General features: G+C 42.5%; 2 protein-coding genes across 2 annotated transcripts in view; both read right to left on the bottom strand.

Moving 5' to 3' along the window:
* Window positions 1-4,333: 4,333 nt before the first annotated feature.
* LOC119793549 (sodium- and chloride-dependent taurine transporter-like) overlaps window positions 4,334-24,021 on the bottom strand; it is a 39,206-nt gene continuing 19,518 nt past the window's right edge. Inside the window, exons 4-15 of the mRNA XM_038300753.1 lie at window positions 20,439-20,527; window positions 20,211-20,356; window positions 19,970-20,102; window positions 16,491-16,625; window positions 15,904-16,007; window positions 15,646-15,770; window positions 10,142-10,254; window positions 8,145-8,282; window positions 7,348-7,450; window positions 5,578-5,678; window positions 5,296-5,466; window positions 4,334-4,841 (exon numbers count right to left, since the gene is read on the bottom strand). Of these exons, the coding sequence (XP_038156681.1) occupies window positions 4,683-4,841; window positions 5,296-5,466; window positions 5,578-5,678; window positions 7,348-7,450; window positions 8,145-8,282; window positions 10,142-10,254; window positions 15,646-15,770; window positions 15,904-16,007; window positions 16,491-16,625; window positions 19,970-20,102; window positions 20,211-20,356; window positions 20,439-20,527 (1,517 nt within the window). The 3' untranslated portion in view covers window positions 4,334-4,682. The remainder of the gene's footprint in view (window positions 4,842-5,295; window positions 5,467-5,577; window positions 5,679-7,347; window positions 7,451-8,144; window positions 8,283-10,141; window positions 10,255-15,645; window positions 15,771-15,903; window positions 16,008-16,490; window positions 16,626-19,969; window positions 20,103-20,210; window positions 20,357-20,438; window positions 20,528-24,021) is intronic.
* On the bottom strand, window positions 20,564-23,948 carry LOC119793550 (uncharacterized PPE family protein PPE16-like). The gene is made up of 2 exons (XM_038300754.1): window positions 23,269-23,948; window positions 20,564-23,104 (listed from the first exon to the last, which is right to left on the bottom strand). The coding sequence occupies exon 2, from the start codon at window positions 23,099-23,101 to the stop codon at window positions 21,770-21,772; it is 1,332 nt and encodes a 443-aa protein (XP_038156682.1). The 5' UTR covers window positions 23,102-23,104; window positions 23,269-23,948; the 3' UTR covers window positions 20,564-21,769.

Genomic DNA, 24,021 nt, shown 5'->3' on the forward strand with positions numbered 1-24,021 from the left:
ATAAAAAAAAAAGTCTAATCAACCAAAGCTTTCCGACCCCCATGCAGTTCCATCTTGGGCCCCCCTAGGGGTCACAGACCCCCTGTTGGCCTCTGACCTTCGACATAGAGGTTTAAGGGAAATACTCATCATCATGCTGTGATGCAAAGACTGAACATCAAACTATTTTTAGGGTAAGCATAAGATATTGAACCAGGCAGAAAAAAACTCCACATTCATCTTCTGAAGACAAATTTTTTATTAGGAAAAAAAAAAGTTACAGTTCTGTAAAACCAGCTCACATTTGTTTAGCTTACAGGTTGGCAATACAAATAAAAATATAAAATGAAACCATTCAAATTATTTAGATGTTTTTTTTCTTTCCCCCCCCTCCATTGCCAGGAATAAAAAGAAAACATCCCCTCATGTACATTCTCACAGAGTAAGGGCTGGTATATGGAGAAATGCAAGAAAGACGTCCGTTATGTTAATGAGATGGAGATTCAGGGTCAGAGGTCGCGTTCAGGAAACCCAAACACTGAATCAGGTTCTGATTTCCACAGATATGTTCTTTTCTCGTACAAAATGGGAATTCAATCCGACATTATGCCCCTTAAAAAGTGACTGAATAAAAATGTTTGTCGACATGCAGTTTAATAAAAAAAAAAAAAAAAAAGCACCCACAGCTGATATGGTTCATTTTTGGATGGATTTACCACATTGGCAGCTTCTAAAAAGCACCAAGTTTCTCCAACAAATCATTTGTTCAACCACAGTAATCGAAGGCCGACGCCGATTGGATCCTTCAGAATAACTACAGGGAACAAAACTTTGGTAACGGCGCTTTAGTGAGCTGCCAAACTTTAATAATTGATGAGCAGTGGGCTTTGTGGCAGTGCTGCTGTCTCACAAAACAAGAATAGAAATTCTTTACATTTTATGTTTTAAACTTAAAAGTTTGATTTGATAAAACAGTGGTTTCACTGGTTTTGTTTCCACGTTACACTTCAAACAGGCCCTACATGAAAAATTAAAAGCGAAAAACGATCATTATAAACAAACATTCTCTACAAAGCTTTGTACCAAGTAAACTGCAGCTGATTGAGGATTGATAGTTCATCAGCATCAATCTCAGATTAGGAATATTTTTGAAGCATGAAAGGCAAATGTGACTTAAAATCAAAACTAATGAATTCAAGATGGATCAGTAAAAAAATAAAAACAAGAATTTTTTTTTATGCTAAAAAATAAATCTTCAGAAAACTTTAAATTCACCTGCAGGTGATTTTCACATTTTAACATTCGGCGGTAAAAACACGTGCATTGCTAATCCTTCAGTTCTGTTGCAAACTTATTAATTCTGAAAATGAAAAATAAAAATAGATACAGATAATATCGGTAAGCTTAGCTCAATGCAAAGTTTACTCAGGCGTTAAGAACAGCAGGAGTGTAAAAGGCTGATGGGCTGGTTACGAACAGAAAATACACAGAGGCAGAATAAACCCAGAAATGACGGCATTGGTTAATAGTCTGGTCAATAAATCCCTGAAAAAAGAAGGACCTTAGCACCTGCAAGTCGTTACCAGGACTTGGTTTTTTTTTTTATCAAACAAGTCGGAGGTGTTGCTAAAGATTTGTAGAGAAAAAAAAAAAAAAACACATTAAAAACCTGAATTGTTTGTATTTCCACTGCGGTTTTAAATCTAAAAAAGTTATTGCATGGCCAGATTCAAGATCGCAGGACTCTGAATGAGGCCAAGTCCTTGTTGTTGTGCAAAGATCCTTCAGGGGAACCAGATCTGTACAAACGTTGCTGAATACACTGAAGCCGTGTATGTGCGTTTAAATGGAAGCCGAGTACAGGAAAGGTCGTATGAAAATAGATGTCTGCTGTGGATCTGCTTTAACAAATCCCTTTAATGAAACACACTACAGTAAAGCGGGAAAAAAGGACAAAGAAAAGCTGCTGTGCCGCCTCCAATGGGAAGTTTTTGGTCAAATACGGGGAAATCCTGGGTACTGTACGACTTCCCGCCTCCGTGCCTTCCACCTCCGAGTACCCTTCGATTTTTTGGCCTCATCATTTCAAGTGCAAATAACAACTCGCCACAGTGTACGTTTAACCTTGATTGTGTAGAACATAGGCAGTAGAGACGTCATTTTTTTGATTTTGTGTGCCAATCTGAGCGAACGTTCCTTAAAGCGCATCGGAAAGAAACGCTCCAAATGCTACAACTTCGTTCCCGACGGATAGGAAAACGGTTCTAAAGCAAAATGAAGCAGACGAAAGCTTTAAAGGTCCTGAGCAGATGGTCGCTGGTGAGACACACAGAAAACCCTTCTGTCACGTTAAACTGTATCCAACTAGTCTGCTGTTAACAGCTTACTGTACATAATCAACATTATGGCTCCTGGTTACTGTTGCTGAATTACATGTAGTTTTCATCTCATGGCTTCAATCAACCCAGATGGAGAACTTCTCATTTTAACCTCCTTAACTTTAATTTATACATTTCTAACTTCTTCATATGAGAATAATCCTCCTAATCTCACCAAATGTTAAAAAACTGTTCAGGAACTAAACAAAGTGCCAGATTTGAACTTTTCATAGCTTATCTTAGAAATTTAACAAACTCTTGAGTAGGACAGCAACATTTAAAAAAGAGAAAGTTTCATGAATTTGGAAATGAGATCAGCTTCAACCTTCAGCTGAGTTACGCCTAGTTTATACTTGATACACCACAGGGTCCACGTTACGCGTCTGCAAAATGCCCGCAAGGCCAGACTGCGCGTCCGCGTAGCCTCCGCGTAGCCTCCGCAAGGCCAGACTGCGCGTCCGCGTAGCCTCCGCAAGGCCAGACTGCGCGTCCGCGTAGCCTCCGCAAGGCCAGACTGCGCGTCCGCGTAGCCTCCGCAAGGCCAGACTGCGCGTCCGGGTAGCCTCCGCAAGGCCAGACTGCGCGTCCGGGTAGCCTCCGCAAGGCCAGACTGCGCGTCCGGGTAGCCTCCGCAAGGCCAGACTGCGCGTCCGCGTAGCCTCCGCAAGGCCAGACTGCGCGTCCGCGTAGCCTCCGCAAGGCCAGACTGCGCGTCCGCGTACCCTCCGCAAGGCCAGACTGCGCGTCCGCGTACCCTCCGCAAGGCCAGACTGAGCGTCCGCGTAGCCTCCGCAAGGCCAGACTGAGCGTCCGCGTAGCCTCCGCAAGGCCAGACTGCGCGTCTTCGTAGCCTCCGCCCGGCCAGGCTACACGTCTGCGCAGTGCCCGCAAGGCCAGGCTACGCGTTCCCGTAGCCTCCGCCCGGCCTGACTACGCATTCGCGTAGCCACGCCCGGCCAGACTCCGCATCTGCGCAATGCCCGCAAGGCCAGACTATGCCTCGGGTCTGCACAGCGTCTGCGTGATCTCTACACAGAGACTAAAAGCTGTCTGCACTGTTTTATTATCGTGTGGACCGTATGTGCATCAAGCAAAACTGGGCCTGGATTAGAGCTAATTTAGAGTTAGTCTGGAGCTCATTTTAACCATTTCATTTCTTAGAAGTGGTCAATCTGTCTATTCTGGGAACCCAAACTGTAGCAGCACGGCTTTGTGCCTCTCAGCGCCACTTGGACGCACCCTTTCAGATTTCTGTCGGTCATTCGATGAGCAATAAGGAAACAGAAGTGACTGCTGGTAACCCCACCCCCCCACAACCCGCAGACCCACTGCCAAATTTCCATTTTCGCCCAAACATCCAAGTGGTCGCAAAGCAACAGACCCATAACTCTTACAGGAGAACATTTGGGAAATGAGTTTGTGTTACACCAAACAAAAAAATGAAAATCAAAGTGAAAAAAGGTGGTCCAAGAGATACACGATGATGACTGAGCTATAAAGGCTGCCACTGGAAATACGTGATCAGTATATCAGCTTAATATTTTCACCAAATGAAAGAAGGGTTCCTTCTCTATGTAAAACTACAGCAATTCAATAGTGAATACCAATAATAATAATAATAATAAATGATTCTAAACACTGACAGAGGAAAAAACTAACAATAGTAATAATAATAAAACCTCCTCTGCAGAAAAAACAACCCAAAACAAATTCAATCCAAAACTTTAAGCCAAGAGTGCCTACTGCAGTAACTTACATATTGTAAACTGGTCTAGGACACAGAAAGATAGAGATAGATATAGATCGACTGATAGCTACTACTGTACAGTACGCCACAGACAACACACTCAAGGGTCCCAACTGCACACTTCAAATCCTTTCAGAGCTTCTCTGGTTTTAGCCGATAGCTGCTACAGTTTCACAGCTCTGCTAAAACAGGTTTCCAGCTTCTTATGGTAAATAATTGAAAATATCAGGCAGCAAACCGGTGATGACTTGTCTTCTGGATGCTTTACATCTAATAATCTGGAGGTGTTAGAATTTAATGGACTGACCACTAAGGTGAAAGTTATGTCAGCTGCTAATTCCTCCAACCACTCCGCATGAAAGCTATCGGAGGAGAATCCCAGAGAGATTTCTGTTTTTCTAATAACCGCTCCCTTCAAGCGTTTCTAAAAAGATTTGAAATGTGAGTTTTTATTTCCTTGAACCCTTAATCAGTCCAGAGAGACACAGACAGACAGATAGCTAGCTAGCTTTAGAAGCGTTTCAGAGGACAGGAGAGGGGAAGAGGGCGTTCTCATGGAGAGCCTCCTCCTCACCCCTTTACATCATGGTTTCTACGATGGTGTGGGTGGGAGCCTTCGCCGTAACCCCGTTGTTTCCGTTGGGGTCCAGGGGGCAGGTGAGCTCGCTCGGGACGCGGTGGTCCGCAGGGCGGGAGCTAGCACCTCCGCGAGCTGGGGCCGCCACGGCCTTAATCCTCTGCAGGACAGAAAGATTGTACAGATGTAAAAAAATATATACATATACTTCTCTATTTGTTACTACTGCTACGTTCACAGTAAAGCATTGGAGCATCAGAGATGACCGCTTTCCACGCCAAACCTGCAGCGGCCGCGCATTAATGAAGGTGGACACAACCCACTGAGCTGTACACCAGTGGAGCTTGAAACTGTGGCCCTAAACTTTATTTCATCCACCCTGTGCCAACTTGATACAAAAAGATTCATTCATGAACTTTGGTTATAACTTTGCAAATTAGGACCAAACAGGCCAGTTAGGCGATGACCCAATCTAGTGACCGTTAGCACAGCTGATAGCGGCTTCCTCGCTGCAGACTGGCTTGTTTTATAACGACTGTCATGTAATTAGAGATGATGTTGAATGGAAACGTACCAACTCTCTTATGTTTCGAACTGAAGTCGGTTTTACTAACCTCAATCAGCGGCCCGTCAGACTGAATGATCTTGATGACCACCACCATGGGGATGCAGATCATGGAGGTCAAGGCAAGAGTCCAGCCTATCCCAATGGCCCAGTCAGGATACTGGTACACCTTGTTGTATGTCAATGGCTTGTATTTGACCAGAGAGAAGATAAAGCAGCTCTGGGGAGGAGAAGCAGTGCTTTCAAACCAAGGTCTTTGCTTTTAAAAACCACAATCATCAAGGTGGAGAGAAACTAGCAGCGATGCAGAGAGGAAAAGTGCGTTCCTTACCATGCACAGTAAAGGAGTGATCACAGTCCAGCTCCATTTCATCCAAGGATTTGGTCTGTAGCCAATCATGTCCTCGATTGCATCATAAAAATTATCAGCGCCTGCAGAAACAACAGCTGCTTATTTGTCAGCAGTAAAACTTTCATGGCAGTAAACGCATCTTCCTGCTCAAACCAAACCGTAGGAATAAAAAAAAATAAAAAGAAACAACCTAGGTCATCTGAACCACATTGAAGTTTAGCAGGGAGCTCATCAAATCAAACCAGTTAAGATGGTAAATATATTAACGGCTGAATCAGAACAATATTTTCCACCAAATCTAACAAATAGAATCTAGGATTAAGCATCAATGATTTGCCATTTTTACTGTTTCCTTTTAGTAAATAGGGAGTCTTTCTCTCCACTGTCGCCGTATTCATGCACAGTCAATGACTGTAAGCAATCAGCTGGTTTTGCTTAGACAGAAAAGTTTAATCTAACTGGATGATCCGATTGCTCTAGATCTATTAAGAGGCCTGAGATGACAGGATGGGAATAAATAAAACTGAATATAAATTAAGATAATTTTAATTATAAAAGGGTTGAAATAGTTAATCGTGATTCATTAATTATTCAAATAAAAGCCAGCTAGTTTAGTAAAGAACTAATTATTAATAGGAGTTTACAGACTGGAGCACACGCCAATAATTATCCCAAAACACGTCTAAATATTTTGCATTTAAGGTGAAAACCTTCTTAGTGAGATAATCGGCTCCATGCAGAACGATTCAAGTGGCACAGTTATAGCTTCACCTGTTTAAATTCTCCAAAACATCTTTAAGCAACTTTGAATCAATAAATTCATCAATTTGCAAAATAATTATAGCTGCAGACCTTGAACTTAATACTAAATTTTCTGATAGATATTTTGTAAGGCACTACAGCAGCACTGCCTGGCCTCTGATGAGCTTGAAGAGTCCAATCTAGATTGTTTATTTCTTCTGTAATCTGACTGACTTCCTCCAAATCCGCTAGAAGGGATCTATCTTTCTTACAATGAATGTATTTTGTCCTTAAATACAAAAATCTTTATTTCATTGAATATTAGATAATAGCCGTAAGGGCTGATAACGAATAACCTGACTCCGCCTGATGGATTTGCTCCGCATATCCATCTGGAAACCTTCCGTTGATGTAATTTTGGGAAGGGGCGAAAATACTGGTTAGCTGATTGGCCTATGTTGGTGATAGACGGGCCAAATAAACCAATCAGATCAACGAAGCATATGACGTACTAACAGAGCGACGACGAAGAGGAGCCAATTGATCAAACTCTTGCCGAAACCAGTCGGGAGAAGAGCAAAAACATCTTTTCCTCTGAGAAAAGCCTCCAGATCAGTGTTTTGCTCTTCTTTCAGTGAAGAAATACTCTGTAATTTCGATAAAACTTGCTCGATAGCCACGCTAACGCTAGTTTCATCGGCTGTAGCCGCCATGTTCTTTAGACTGAACTGTCGCGCTTCTCGTTGCGTCACACCTCAACCCGCCTCAAGGCCAACGCTGATTGGATGTTCGTTTGGTGAACGGCTCCAAATTTTCTTTAACGGAGAGTCTCCAGACTGATCTGCTAGTGAAATCTTGAAAGCTCGCGAGATCAGGATGGTCTCACGAGGCTAGATAACGAAGGGAAATACCCCTACTTCCAGAAAAAAAAAAAACAAGAGAAACACATACAGAGAAAATGTTCAGGTGATTAAAAAGAATAAAAAAAAAAGAAACCAAAATACTCACCATAAACCCAGGCAACAGCTATACATTCAAAGAATGCCACCCACAGAAGGCACACACCGCTGGCTGCATAGTAGTCAAACAGCTGGAAAACGTACATGCCACCCTGCAGGGAAACACACGCTTTCAGACGCAGTTTCAATATAAATACGCCCTAAAAACTCAGTGTGCAGGAAGTGTTTGGTAGGAAGGAAAAAAATGGGGCAGAGATTCAGCTTTGAGTCATCTGAGGTCGATGACAAAAAAAAAAAAAAAAAAAAGTGGTTCTATAATCTCAGCTGCTGACAGAACAAAGTGATGGTAACCTGGCCTTCCCCTGTCTGAACACTACAGGAAAAAATATTCTTAATCCTTGGAAGCCTAAAGCTGAATAAGACATTTGAGAAAAGAGGAAAATAATTAAATATGGAGATTTGGAAAAAAAAAGGCTTATTTTAATTTATAATCTCCTAAAAAACTAAAATTAGATAAACTGGGTCAAATTAACTGTTTTTAGAAAAGGGAAAAAAAGCAAAGAGTCCAGCAGAAGAAAACACGTAGGAACATTTGGGAAATAAACGGGCTCTGTAACTATTAATACCTACAGTGGAGAGGAAGTTCTCATGACTTGACACTAAAAGTCATGGGAACACCCCCGCCCCCCCGCTTCTCATGGGGCTGACAGTAATAGCAGCTCTGGTTTGGACCACATGCACCCAAAAGCAGGTCACCAGAAGCCTCTGTTTACATTCTCTAAAGAGGATTTTTCCTTTCCATATTTTGCCTTCAGTCATTTCACTTCCTGGTTTTTCTGTTCCTACCTTGGTCACCATGGTAAGTCCAAACAGGTAGCTGATGCAGCAGATGATAGCGATGAAGACCTCTCTGCAGTAACCCTTCCTTAGGAAGGACGGATACAGATCCACCAGTGATGTGATCTGCCCTTCCACCTCCACAAACTGGAAGAAACCAGACACTGGTCAGAATCCACACTCCCCCACTGAACCCCATTGAATGTTGCAGAAACATCTTTATCAGCTACGCTTTTGCTGAGAAAAAAACAAAGAATCTATTTACTAAGTGGGTCGCTATTTGAGTCATTCTTCTACCGCACACCGAGACAGCAACTGAGACTGAAGCCAACAAAATGGACGCACAGCGTCTTATAGAAGTAGGAACTATGCTAAAAAACATGGCGGACAAGCAGCAAGGCTTTCCAAAGAGAAACTGTACTGCCTCCAAAGAGGCGGGATCTACTAAAAAATGAAAAAAAAAGTTGTGATGAGACACAGAAAATAGTCAACCGGCAAAGAGGAGAGAATCTATGAGAGGATAAAAACCAAGAAAGCAAGATGGAGTCAATCGTGGGACATATTGGACCTTTTAATAAGTGTGTCCGTTTTAATCAATCTGCTGGTATTAGTTAACCTGACAACAGCCAGATGCATGTCTCGCTCCGCCTAGCTCCACTCACATACATCTGGGAACCCGCCATAGGAATTGCCTTTACTGAAGGCTGGGCCTTATCAAAACTCCTTGCATATGATTGGATAAGCCACTTGTCTGTCATCTTTATTGACGTGCTATTTCAACCACTCACACCGAAGCTAACCCGTGACGCTGTGAGAGGAGGAGCCATTTGGTAGATCAAGCTCTTGCCAAATCCGGTCGGGAGAAGGGCGAAAACATCGTTTCCACCAACAAAAGCCTTCAAAGCCGTTCTCTGATGTTCTTTTAATGAAACAATATCAGATAGATTGGACAACACAGAAGAAATAGCAGCATCAATGCTAACGCTTGCTTCCTCGATGCGAGCCGCCATTGTTGTTGGAATCTCACGGTCGCTTCTCCACTCCAGGACACACCCGCCCTGCGTCCTGATTGGACAGACCATAAATTTGGTTGGGGAAATCACTTTCAATGAGCGGGTTCCCAGATGTATGTGAGTGGAGCTAGGCGGAGTGAGACATGCATCTGGCTGTTGTCAGGTTAGGTATTAGTATCACCAATGTGGATGTCTGGCACAGTTCTGGCTTCATGACACTAAAAGCAAAAACCATAATAGATGTTGGATTTTGGCGTGTTTTTCAGTGTAGTCCTGTTTCTCTGACTGTGACTAACTGGATGTGCTCTCTTCATCCTCTGACATGGGAGCTGGCTCGGAGCTCGTCTGCCTGCCTGGCTGTGTTTCCTGGACGGGGCTGCCTGTGGAGCTGGTTGACAGTTGCCTTTTGTATCTATGCTTCTTTTTCTATGTCTGCTTCTGTCTCCTTGAACCCCAGTGGGCCTCAGCAGATGGCCGCTCACACTGAGCCTGGTTCTGCTGGAGGTTTCTTCCTGTTCAAAGGGAGTTTTTCCTCTCCACTGTCGCTCTAAGCGTGCTTAGTGTGAGGGATTGCATTCGAGTCAACTAATCGATGCAATCAACTGGTTTTTAGATAGAAAACTTTGAATCAATCTGACTGGATGATCTGGGGAACTGTAAAGTGCCTTGAGATGACGTGTTGTGAATTGGTGCTATAGAAATAAACTGAACTGAACTGAAAAACAGCCTCAGCACAGCTTCGTTCGGCTGATAATGGGTCGCTTTTATCAGGGAGAGGCATTCAGGGGCAGTCAGAGAACTGGAGACCTGGCTGGAGATCGATGCTCCGGAGGAACCTGATGTTCTAACATCCTCCAACAGAACGGCTGGAATCCCCAAGAATAAATTACCCACCAGGGGATTCCGCGCTCTGACATCCAATTTATTATTCATAAAGGTTTTTTTTTGTTTTGTTTTTTTTTACAAGTTAAAGAGCCGAGTTGATCAGCTGACCTGACTGTCGAGGCCAAGCAGCAGCAGCATGATGAAGAAGAGGATGGCCCAGAGTGTCGGGAAAGGCATCATGGTAACAGCCTTGGGGTAGGCAATGAAAGCCAGGCCTGGACCTGCAGAAGAGCAGGGACAGAAGACAGAGTGGGGGCGAGGGGGGCACATCAGGATCAAACCATAAAATCATCTGATCTGCATGGTTGTGTTCGGGGGGGGGGGGGTGCCCCCGAACAAGCCACGCAGAGCAGGTGTGAATAATTGATCAGTTCTTAGCTAGAGCACACAGCAGGTTAGCATGACTATTATTATTGGAGAAAGAATTCAAAGGATTGATCTAAATGCACATCTTCACTTACCTCCCACTCGCAGAGCCTTATGACACTAACTGTACACACGCAACACACGACAATTTCATTTCATTCACAGCACAAAGTTATTCAATTACAATTAAAAAATAAAAACAAGCATGATAAAGCACAATCATAAACATGTTTGTATCTCTGTGGAAATAAGTCAGTTAGAAGAGAAATATTACAGGATGCATGTAAGGAGTGTCTACATTAAAAGGCCAAATGTTTAAAAAAAAAAAAAAAAAAAAAAAAGGGAGAAAAAGAAAACAGGAGCACACCGAGGTGTGTCCATAAAGTCTGTCTGTCCCTCCGGCCGTTTTGAATCCCCGACTGAAACGCCAGGAACCCAAAAGGGCCGCTGGAAAACTGCAGCAGATGGAAAACAGGTCTGAGGAAATTTAGGGATTCGTTTCCAGGAGGTTCGAATTTAACTAAAGCTTCAACCAGGAAACAAAACGTTAGCACTGCTAAAACTGAAATCTAACCAAGTCCATCTTTCTTCAAATACGTGTATTTTCCTTTGATTTATGGAGGCAAGTCAGACAAATGGCCAAAAGAAGCAGATTATCCATGCATCAAATAAAGCCGGGCATACGCTGTACGATTTTTTTTGCCCTTTTTGGGCCGATTTTCCTAGCCTCGTGAGACCATCCTGATCTTGCGAGCTTTCAAGGTTTCAAGGCTTCGCTAATCAGTCTGGAGACTCTCCGTTAAAGAAAATTTGGAGCCGTTCACCAAACGAACGTCCAATCAGCGTTGGCTTTGAGGCGGGTTGAGGTGTGACGCAACGAGAAGCGCGACCGTTCAGTCTAAAGAACATGGCGGCTTCAGCCGATTAAACTAGTGCTAGCGGGGCTATCGAGCAAATCTTATCGGAGTATTTCTTCACTGAAAGAAAAGCAAAACACTGCTCTAGAGGCTTTTCTCAGAGGAAATGATGTTTTTGCTCTTCTCCCGACTGGTTTCGGCAAGAGTTTGATCAATTGGCTCCTCTTCGTCGTCGCTCTGTTACGTCATATGCTTCGTTGATCTGATTGGTTTATTTGGCCCGTCTATCACCAACATAGGACAATCAGCTAACCATTATATTCGCCCCTTCCCAAAATTACTTCTACAGAAGGTTTCCAGATGGCTATGCGGAGCAAATCCATCTGGCGGAGTCAGGTTACGATTTTCCAGTCGAAGGAGAATTTTTGTTCGATCGGGCCAACTTTCAGCCTGATCGTGCTTTGTGTAGTGTACATGCAGTGCAAACTTTGGTAGCATCAGTTTAGCATTTTATCCCATTAAGTACAGCCAGCGACGTGACATTAAAAATCCCACAATTAACCAAGATATGAGTAGCTGCGGAGCAGAGTGGTTTTTGGTCGTAGCATCTTGGTGTTGGGTATCACCGTGTGAGAACAAACATTGTGAGCTTTTTTACAGGGTTGAAAGAATGAGTAACTAACTTAATGCTTTTTAATGTTCTTTTAATGCTCTCAGGAATAATTTCAACGTGAACAACAAGTACCCATGACTCTCATATATACACGGCAGAATCTTTCGTCATCTTTGCCGTCGACAGGCTGTAGCCATGTCTCCAGCCACTTTTGTTCCAATTAGCATTTTCCTCATTCTCTATCTTCTTCTCCGCGTCGAGCTTCTTTTCTGAACATACGGCTTTAAGATCAACCGCAAGCAGTTCCATGCAAATATATTGTCATATATCTGACAAAATTGTTTTTATAAACCTTTTTTTTTTAATAAAGAATTTTAAATGCCACAATAATGAGACTTAATGAATTTCAATGCCAATTCAGGCCTAAATTTAAAAAGTGATAATTTAATGACCGGCTGAAACCCTGTTTTAAACCCTGCAGTTTCGTCATACAGTGTGATCTGTAGCTGCGTCCAATGATTGAAAAAATTCGTACAGTGTATGCCCGGAAAGCCATATTCTCTATGATCTCCCTTCCAGACCATAATTTAATCCTCTTTAAGCCCAAGATCCTTCTTCCATTGGCAGATCAGCTTATTTACCTGCTCAAATTAAGGGAAAATACACTGATTAGAGAAATCTTTCTTCCTTTGAAATCAGTTTTTGCAGTGAGGAACAAGGAAGCAGCCAGAACAGCAGAACAGCATCACAGCTGATAGTTGGGCATATCAAGATGTTCCATTTGGTAGCAAATTATGACAAGGCATCCAACCAAACACCACGTTGACTGAAAACTCCCCGGCCCTAAGAGGAAAAACGCTCCCAGAGCTCTAAAGCATGATGTGTTAAGATATTTAGAAGCTTTCATTTTCCTTTCAATCTTGAGCTAAATAAACTAAAGCTAATTAAACAATGATGCTAAGCTAATGCCGTTGGGACTTCAAAATCTAGCTGCTACATGTTGTTTGTTCTGAACACTTGATGCTAACTTTTAGCTTCAAACTTTCCTTCCTGGAGTCTGTTCTGTTTTGGTGGCTACATTGTTTAGCTCCTTGTTCTCAGTAAAAATCTGTGGATCTGTGCCTGTCTCACAAACACCTCAGCTAACTCGCCAACGCTAACGCAGGTTAGCGTTACAGAACTGCCCAACGTTAGCATTGACTGGCTGCGTAACTGAGAAAGCGTTGCTAAGCTAAATTTATTGGCTTATCTTGAGACTTTGTGTGTCGCTTTAAAAACCTGTTGATGAAGAAAAAGACTTTCTATGAAGTCGTGAATGTTTCCTTCTTAAACAGCGTGCCACCAAGGAGGATTAAATAATCAAAGTAGGGAGCATTTGAAAGAAAACAGCACAACAAATTCCTGCAAACAAAGTAGTCGTCCGTCTCTATTGACGTTTTTAAGACCTTTTTTGACATTGTTGATTCACAGAATAAGTCATGAAACATCAGGGTTCTACCCTTGTCTTCAGAAGTAGATAATAAAATGAAATCCTTGCGTGATTCTTTCAGACAAAAAGACCAAACGTCCACAGTAATCTGGGGGTTCTAGTTTTCACTAATTAGCTTCATTGTTAGGCTACATGACCCCAATCCACTGGCAAAATGATAAAGCTGGTCACCCTACAACAGCTCCAATCATAGGCTACGTTCACACTGCAGGCCCTTAAGGCTCAATTCCGATTTTTTGGGGGGAAATTCGTTTTTTTGCGTTGCGTTTCACATTTCCAAATATATGCGAGGTGTATGTGATCTTCTGTCTGAACTGAATTGATACGCATGTGTCCCGCATGCGCAGTAGAGAACGTAGTGACATCACAAGCAAATGTGCTCCGTGTTTACGGAAGACAACATGGATGGTAGTCCTGGAGCGCATCCAGCGATCTTTCCCAACCTTAAAGTCGCAGGGAAACGGACGTTCCAACCGTAAAATTTCCGAATTCTCCCGAGTGGTGCACGACTTTACACGAGTGAATAAAGTGAATCATTGGTAATTTATCAAGAGGGCAGAATTGTCGTGGTGGGAAATATCGCCACAACAATTGCTACGTGGTCCCGATTGGAAATTCCATTGGGACCAAGTAGCACTAAATTGGTGACTTAGAAACGACGCTGTCAAGGAACGCTATGGACAGAGGAAACATGCAAGAGGAGGAGATATTAGTGTCGGAGGTCGTGGATGAGTCTCCTCCGTCATCCATTTTTTATTTAGAGGAGGAAAGCGGGGACGAAGATGTTGTGGAAGAGGACGCCAGAAGCTCGGTTTGGTGTAGAAGGCTTCCAGCCGTACATGTTTGAGCCCTTGCCTCGCAACGCTGCCAGTTCTGTTAGCTCTACGCCTGCCGAAGACACAGACGTCCATCCCCATGAACACTGGGACGCAACTCAATGGGAAAGGAAATGATTCTGATTTCTTATTTCAACCGTTGCGAAATTAGCTGCAACATATGAATCAAGATGCTATGACCGAAAAACATTTGATTGACAGATGACCGTTGATATATGATTGGCCGAATTTCAGGCTGACGTATAACTAACTGGCCTGGATAAGATAATGGACAAGAAAACTTTTTTTTTTTTTTTTTTTAAAGAGATATTTTCTAAATTTTGGGTGAATATCATCTGATAAAGAGTACATTTATATAAATATTTGAGCCATAATGATTTGATATTTATATATGATTTCTCTAGGACTTTAATTCTCAATTCCGATTTTTTTTTAAGAAATCAGATTTTCTTGCTTTGCCTTTCACATTTCCAAATATATGCAACTTCTGTGATCTCCTGTGTGGACTGCATTCATACAACGCAAGTCCCGCATGTGCAGTAGAGCAAACGTGTCCTGTGGTAACGGAAGTAAACATGGCGTGCATCTAGCGATATTTCCCAACCTTAAAAACACAATCTTTTCAACATGGTTAAACATCAATACACCCTCCGCATTATCGTCCGCCATGGGTGTTGTTTTTTTTTCCCAGTTCTGCGTAGCAAGATGCAAAATAGTGACCTTTGTCAGGTATTAATGGTGTACAGGTTGGATAAATGCGACCTGGCTGTTTAGCCACAGGTCGCATTTAATAATAGATTTGTATCGGATTGAGGACCACAGGGCCAAGTGGCCTGGGTCGCAATGGAAAAAATCTGATCCGAGTTGTTCAGACTGTCATGAAAAGATCAGATACAGGTCGCATATGGGCAAAAAGAAAAGAAATTGGATTTGGGTCAATTAAGGCTACTGTGTGAACGTATCCATAGAAACCACCCCGAACACCACAGGCCTCAGGCTGCTGAACACCAAACATATGGAAAGGGGAACCAAACCTCGGCTGGTAAAGCATGGCATTGGCACAAGACGTGCTGTAAACTATCCCACAGCAGCTTTCCTCAAAAAAAAAAAAAAAAAAAGATCCAGCAGAACTTTATCTTTCCCTCTGCGTCAGCTCGCATGGTTAAAGGAGCGCGAACAAACCGACCAAATAGGTTCTCATCTTCTAAAAAAACTCTGCTTTTGTCAAGAAGTGTTTGATTGCGGAAGCTTCCATATTCCGATGCCGTCATTTGTGTTTTAATCAGGGAACCCCTTAGATTGCTAAATTGGCACTCAAGTTCGAAAATGAGCGCAAACGCTAATTCTCTTTTGGGTTTCGTTGCTGTTTTTCTTTGGAAATCACTGTTATTTAATTAATTAACCAGGAAGCAGCGCCCACCATCACTGCCGCCTTTACAGAACCCTCGTACCTGACTCTGCCACCTCAGCAATGTCCACCCCTTGCTCTTGTGCCATGAAGCCCAGGACGGAAAATATTGCGAAGCCAGACACAAAACTGGTACCACTGTTGAGGGCTCCCAGCAGCAAACAGTCCCTATGTCACACATATGTCATGAGGAGGATTTGTTAATGAACACACAAGGATCCCGTGACACCCCCCTCCCCCACACCCACTCTCTCCCCTACCACACCACACCCCACCCGCCCCCTGAAAACTGACGACTCACCTGTAGCAGTTGTATTTGTACTTGTTGTAGCTCCCCAAAGACGTCATGGCGCCCAAACAGATGGCGTAAGAGAAGAATATTTGAGTGCCGGCGTCGATCCACACCTGCCATTTAAGGAGAGAGGGACGGAGAGGCTGAGGCCTGCTGATAAGGAGCCGCCTGCTAACTACATGCTGCTGTTTGGCTTTTCTGCTCAATTCAAAAGTTTGAATTGAAAAAATGTTTTGAATTGGAAAAAGCTTCCTGGATGGGAAGCGAAACAGCTTCAAACTTGGAATCAAAGTCCAGTGGATTGTTCAACTTTTTTGGAATGACTGAGAATCTTCACCAGCATACTTCTTCATTAAACGTGAATTTTATGATTATTTCACAAGGATTGCATCTATAAAATACCAGGTTATAACTCCTATAATGAAAAATTTTAATAACTTTAGTTGATTAAAATATCCTAGTATCTAAATTTCTCTGAAAAAACTTCATTGACATTCAGTTGAACCCAGAACAAAACACAGAACATGTGTGGTCCAACTAGGAAGTTCTCAGTAAATTAGTAAAGAGGCATTCATAAAACAAAGGGCAGAACCTACCTCTGGGTCTTTGAGGCGTTCAAGGTCAGGGTACAGGTAGAACTTGATGCCCTGAGAAGCACCTGGCAGAGTTACGCCACGGATCAACAGGACGATTAGCATGACGAATGGGAACGTGGCCGTGATGTAAACCACCTGAGGCAGAACAAACAGACGAGCAGAAGCATGAATACTGAACGCACCTCTCAGCTTTCGAAGTGACTGCAACACCGCTGTCCCAGTATATCTGGTTCCATTACAGATGTTCGTTTTTTTCCAAAAAAAAAGGTTTTGTTTTTTTATTAGAATCTGTTACTTAAAGCTACAGTGTGTAACTTTTAGCGACATCTAGCGGTCAGACTGCAGACTGCAGCAACATGAACATCTCCCCCCCACCGCTTCACCTCCCAAACAGTACGGCGAGCGTTACGGGACAAAATGTCTTCCACGACGTCCGCATCCCCTACCTTCTCAAGTGATGAGGTTTGTTTACATAGATAATTTTACAGATAGTATTTCATTAGTCTGTGTAGGGTATAGATTTCATGTAGACTTAAGATAATAAATATACCCGTTATTTTTTCTACATTGTTGTGACGTTTTGGCGATCTCACAATCGCTAGTTTGTTGGCTCTGCGCTGCCGTAGCGCAAAGATGTCTGCCTCCATGGCTGCGAGACCCGCTCCTATGTAATTATAAATAACGAATTCTAAGGCAACGCAAATATTAAGGTTAAGAGGCTGAGCTCGTAGATGAGGATAAATAACATAGTTATGTATAATATATTACATTTCTGACTGTATATCCCTGTAATTATTACACACTGTAGCTTTAAGACAGAATTTAACACTGAAATAAAATAAGATTTTTATGCATCCAAGTTATACATTGAATTTAAAAAAAAAAAAAAAAAAAAAAAAAACGAATTTGTTTCCATTTTAAAATCCAAATTTTTTTTGAAATAGAGAACCATTATCTTTCAGTTTGGTGTATAGACAATTTCCTAGCTCGCTTTTTTTGGAAAACACCTGAACTGACTGTTTTTATTCTTTTTTTCTGTGTTAATGAGAGCAGTGGGCTTTATGCTGCCCTGCAAGGCTTTAAACATGGGTTTGAATGGAGACAAAGCCATTCTAAAGTAGAGAAGAGTCAAAAACTAGATATTCGAAGGCGAAGTTAAAGTCCAGAAGATGCCATGTTCAGGGGTGAGTATTAGGGATGCACGATATTGGGATTTTGGCCGATATCCGATATGCCGATATTTTAAAACTCATGTAACCGATAACGATACCGATGTTAAAGCTGGACAAAAATAAGTAGTCATTGAAAATAGCAGTTTTGTTATCCATTTCTGACGATTTGAAAAATAATATACTCAAATATATTTTCATATGCTGATATCAAATAGATTTTTAAAAACGCGGTATCGATCTATTTTACTTACAGAAGATCGTGAAATGTCATCGTTCTGTCACAAACTCTCGTGATATTTTGCAAATTCTTGTGAGATTTTGTTAGTAAAATAGATCGACACCGCGTCAATAGATCAACATATAAAAATATGGCAAAATTTGGTGAATTTTCGGGGGATTTCGTAGCATAACAATGACATACAGCAATATTTCATTAGTAAGAGATTGATATGGTGTTTTTAAATGGCAATATATCAGCATATGAAGATATTGGGATATTTTAATGTATCGATATTTTTTCCCTCGTCTTTAGAAGTTTTTAAGTCTGTAAAAAAGAAGTTTTTGAGGAAGAAGTAGTAGTATTTTTTTTTTTTTTTTTTTAGACTTTAGAAACTCAGAAGCTGATCAAATATCAGGTTAAATATCGGTGGGGTGGCCGATGTCCGATACTCAGTTTTAAGGCCGATACCGATAGGGGGCCCGATTATATCGTGCATCCTTAGTGAGTATTGGCATGGGTGTTGCGATACGATAAGCGTCACGACACAATGTTATCACTATATTCCAATATCACCATATTTTGCTATATTTTTCCTGCTATCAAAGTTAAATGTATGAATAAAAAAGCAACCTTTGTAGATGTTCAGATGATATTGATCGCTTAGTTATTTTGGTATCCATGTTGCTTTGGGTTTGAGTCAGTCCACGTCTTCCACTGTGACTGCCTCATCTACAGATATGGCGCTGCGTTGCACAGCAAAAGGCCTCCACAGCGCCATCTGCCAGAGTGGTGGTACACTCCACAAAATGGTAGCCCATTTTCCCTCAGTTTTAGGTAAAATGTTTTGCTTAAAATAAAAATCGACACTAGGAACTAAAAGATTTATATTATAGCAGGCAGCAAAAAAATCCCGATAAATTGCCAAAATGATTTTTTTCCCCACACCCCTTGCAAAGTTGTGAGTAAGTACTGCCAGCAGATGGCGATGTTTACATCTGCTGATTGCATACAGTGTAAATAATTCTTTTCAGGCTCTAAAGGACCATCAGGATGAGGGTTTGGCATATACAGCTTTGGTTGAAAAATAGGTTTGGTGTTTTTATAGGCACAGTATAAACCATTTCCCAAAGCTCTGATAGTTATTGGTTATGCTAATTAGTGTTGCGCCAATGCCATTTTTTGGTCCCGATACCAGAACTGCATACTACTTGGATGTAAAATAATTGCCATCATGGCTTTGTCAAGCTGCTGCCTACCTTTGGGAAGCAGGAAAATGACTAATACAAAGTGAATCCAGTAGAACTTTTTATTGCCTACCAGGAATTGGTGACAATAGTTAAACTTTTGGCTCTCAAAATGGTATCGGTGCCCCATTTGTTGCTACTCACCTATAACGATGCCACCATTTTAGTGCTGGATCAGGGCCCCGCCCGATACAGGTATCAGCTAATCAATGACTTACACTAGCAGCCATTCAAAGTGGCCCTTGCCATTCAAAAGTCAGCCGAATGGCAGCAAAATCCCCTCCAACTTCAACTCCACCCTTTCACTGAATTACAGGGTCTGACCAAGAGATAACACTCCTCTTTAGATCTTAATGTCCACAAATCATGACTGAAAGAATATTTTAGACGTCTAAAAAGTATTTGTAGGGGACCATCCAAGGATTCATCTAGGAAAGTGGGGAAATATTGAATGGCTGCTGCTGTATATGAACCTTCAGGGCAGAGAGTCTCATCCTCCTTCTTTGAGGAGAACCGACCCAACCTTGATTTCTGTCAAAGGGCAAATTTTTGTAAGCTTCAGCAACTTTATTGCCTCTTATCAGGTGTTTAGAACGTTGCGTTCTAAATGAACCGCTAGTTAGCGGGGCTTGGATTCAGTTTGCCAAGAGTTGAAAACCAAAAGAAACATCAGTTTTATCAGCTAAATAATAAAAAACAGTTGAATAAGCAAAAACAAACGTGTGAGAAACAATGTTCTTTTTTGTCAAAGAGAGAGAAACAGAACAGCAAGTCCTGTTTTACCATCCGCATTATGCGAGGAATGATAAATAAACCTCTAAATAACAGTTCGTATCTATTTACCTTTCCAGTTGATTTCACGCCCTTCCAGATGCAGAAGAAGCAGATGACCCAGACGAGGAGTAAACACAGGGCCAAGTCCCATTTAACCGGGCCGATGTCCTCGATGCCACTGCTGATCCCCAACACATTATGTCTGCAAGACAAAGGTCCACGCTAAATGCTCAGCTAGAAAGCACAACATCAAGCAGCAGGAATGTGGAGGAATTTAGAGCAGTGTGGGGGAGGACTGGATGGAACTTACTCCCAGAACTCTGTGACGGGGGAGGTAACGTTGGAGGCGTTGGTGGCGTTATAGATGGTTTTGTTCTTGCGGAGAGTGTCCTCAATGCATTGATCGGTGTTCCAGGGCTGATTGCACTTGGCCCAGGGCAACTCTGGCTGGAAACACTGAACAACAAATGAGAAGGCCTATCAGAGCAAGTTTACAACCATTTCGACGACTAAGAAAGAAAATGTTTTCTATCCAGACCTGGAACAAGTAGTAGAGACCCCAGGCGAGGATGACGATGTAGTAGATATTCAGGAGGGAAACGATCACGATGGAGGCGTAGCCAATACCTTCAAAGATAACAAGAAACAAAAAGTTAGCTACAATTCCTGGTTCAATATTAAGAGACGCTGAACCAAAGAGACACTGGCGGCTCTGGATTCTTAGATCTAACAGATCAGACACAAAGGTCTAATCAGTTAGCAGTCAGAAGCAGCAGAGTTGAAAAATCGAACTTAAACTGCTCGCTCCGCATCAACCAATCAGAGAAGCTGATCTGGGAGCTGGCAGGGAGTCAGACACAGCACTGTTGATGCAGAGTGCTATGATCACTCCCCTGACTGACTGCTCAGATAAAGTTTTCAGTTTCTCACTTAAAAACCCATTAAAACTACTTTTTACCCACTGATCACAGCCATTGTTACAGGCAAAGAAAGATAGGGTAGCTCCGCCCAACACGCATCAGACCCACTTTTCAATGGTGCAGCTAGAGCAGTAACGATGCTTCAGCAGCGCGTCGGAACTAAACTTGTACAAGCATTAAAAAACGAACGACCACGCACATTTTTGCTGCTGCTGTTGGTGTGGTCGGAGCTTACACTAACAGTTTATCTGCCAGTCTTTAGTGTTAAACCTTATAAGGGCCCCTGCTGGGGACAGAAACTGGATACTGTGTGTACAGCAGCCGTTTCTGGTGACATTTGGCCAGAAAGTAATCAAACATAATGGAAGAAAGGTGCATTAAAAACATAATACTGGATCCAATCAAATACAGACATTTATTAAATTTGTTGCTTTTGAGCTTAGTTTTTCAACAATAAATGTTGCTTCTCAAAGTTTGAAGTTCTTGTTCGTCCCATGCAGGCAAATGTTTTATAAAGTCCATTTCTGCACATTCAGCTCTGAGTGCTGCTAATCCTTTTTTTAATACTGAAAAGTGTTTGTTCATCTCTCTGAAACCAGATAATCCTGTGACCATTAGAGATATCCAATCCCTTCCCTGGTCTGTTTCTACCACCTGATTCATGATCAGAATGAATACAGATCAGCCCCATACTGCATAAGCAGTTATCTGAAAATTATGAAAGTTTTTAAATTGACTTTCATGATGTTTAAATTAATAATAAATACACTGCAAACACTAAAAGTAGGAGGGTTTTTTTAAGGAGTCATCCCCCAATTTAATTTTTTTTCATGTATAATCATGTGTTTTGTTGAGATAAAATCTGCCAGAAATTACAGTATGTGAGACTGGCCGGGATTTCAGCGTGAACCTAAAACCTTGCTCAAAATGTGATTTTGGTTCCTCTGGATTAACATAATTCTTGCAAAAGTGCCCTCCTTGCTATCCCCATGCCAACATTAGCCCTCCTTGCTATCCCCATGCCAACATTAGCCCTCCTCGCTATCCCCATGCCAACATTAGCCCTCCTCGCTATCCCCATGCCAACATTAGCCCTCCTCGCTATCCCCATGCCAACATTAGCCCTCCTCGCTATCCCAATGTCAACATTAGCCCTCCTCGCTATCCCCATGCCAACATTAGCCCTCCTCGCTATCCCCATGCCAACATTAGCCCTCCTCGCTATCCCCATGCCAACATTAGCCCTCCTCGCTATCCCCATGCCAACATTAGCCCTCCTCGCTATCCCAATGTCAACATTAGCCCTCCTCGCTATCCCAAAGTCAACATTAGCCCTCCTCGCTATCCCAATGTCAACATTAGCCCTCCTCGCTATCCCCATGCCAACATTAGCCCTCCTCGCTATCCCCATGCCAACATTAGCCCTCCTCGCTATCCCAAAGTCAACATTAGCCCTCCTCGCTATCCCAATGTCAACATTAGCCCTCCTCGCTATCCCAATGTCAACATTAGCACTCCTCGCTATCCCAATGTCAACATTAGCCCTCCTCGCTATCCCAAAGTCAACATTAGCCCTCCTCGCTATCCCAAAGTCAACATTAGCCCTCCTCGCTATCCCAATGTCAACATTAGCCCTCCTCGCTATCCCAATGTCAACATTAGCCCTCCTCGCTATCCCAATGTCAACATTAGCCCTCCTCGCTATCCCAATGTCAACATTAGCCCTCCTCGCTATCCCAATGTCAACATTAGCCCTCCTCGCTATCCCAATGTCAACATTAGCCCTCCTCGCTATCCCAATGTCAACATTAGCCCTCCTCGCTATCCCAATGTCAACATTAGCCCTCCTCGCTATCCCAATGTCAACATTAGCCCTCCTCGCTATCCCAATGTCAACATTAGCCCTCCTCGCTATCCCAATGTCAACATTAGCCCTCCTCGCTATCCCAATGTCAACATTAGCCCTCCTCGCTATCCCCATGCCAACATTAGCCCTCCTCGCTATCCCCATGCCAACATTAGCCCTCCTCGCTATCCCCATGCCAACATTAGCCCTCCTCGCTATCCCAATGTCAACATTAGCCCTCCTCGCTATCCCAATGTCAACATTAGCCCTCCTCGCTATCCCAATGCCAACATTAGCCCTCCTCGCTATCCCAATGTCAACATTAGCCCTCCTCGCTATCCCCATGCCAACATTAGCCCTCCTCGCTATCCCCATGCCAACATTAGCCCTCCTCGCTATCCCCATGCCAACATTAGCCCTCCTCGCTATCCCCATGCCAACATTAGCCCTCCTCGCTATCCCAATGTCAACATTAGCCCTCCTCGCTATCCCAATGTCAACATTAGCCCTCCTTGCTATCCCAATGCCAACATTAGCCCTCCTTGCTATCCCCATGCCAACATTAGCCCTCCTTGCTATCCCCATGCCAACATGAGCCTGTCTTGCTAGCTCTACTTTCGTCTCTATTCCACCAATCAGGGACCCACCTAAAGGAAATTGCTAAGATTTTCAGCTGGTCTAACTTTTTACCAATTGCATCACAGACAAGGAAATAATGGTAACCCAACCAGGGCTAAATGCTAATGTTGCTAACATTACACATGAAAATACAAAAACACATCACATTCTCATACATTCCTTCAGAGAAGGAACGGGATATGAAAAAGGCTCAGAATGAGTTACAGTCGCACTAAATATACCTTGATTGAGAGTATTCTTTAGATTTTAATGGGAGTTTTTGGATAATTACTTTATCTTGGGGACCAAAACACTCATCTGTTCATCAAACCTGCTCAAGGAAGGGAAAGTCTTCCTAATTTACAATTCTGAAAAGTTTTGCGTATCAATTCCTAAAGATCAGTTCATAAAGCCAACATAAATTTTTATAAATGGAAATTCCCATTGCTGTTATTAACTACCATAACTTTAATCATTTGCTGTGGGACGTTCATATAGTATACAACAATACTATGAATATGATGCATAATTAAGCCATGTAATTCAGGCAGCTGTTTAAAGAGAGATGAGATGATACAGATCGGATCGCGAGAACCCTACCCAACTTTTAACGATACATATTTGCAGTTTACCAACAGGGGTCCAGACCTAAATAGGAAGAACCCCTCAATTAAGTGAGGAGAAAAAGTGGTGAGGTTACCCTGGAAACAGATCCAAACCAGGGATGCACGATATTG

This window comes from Cyprinodon tularosa, unplaced genomic scaffold (assembly GCF_016077235.1).
Source record: "Cyprinodon tularosa strain WSP-4 unplaced genomic scaffold, ASM1607723v1 ctg455, whole genome shotgun sequence".
NCBI lineage: Eukaryota > Metazoa > Chordata > Actinopteri > Cyprinodontiformes > Cyprinodontidae > Cyprinodon > Cyprinodon tularosa.

Excerpts from the sequence above, each read along its gene's own strand:
- LOC119793550 (XM_038300754.1), bottom strand. The coding sequence starts at position 23,101 with ATGGGGATAGCGAGGAGGGCTAATGTTGGCATGGGGATAGCGAGGAGG.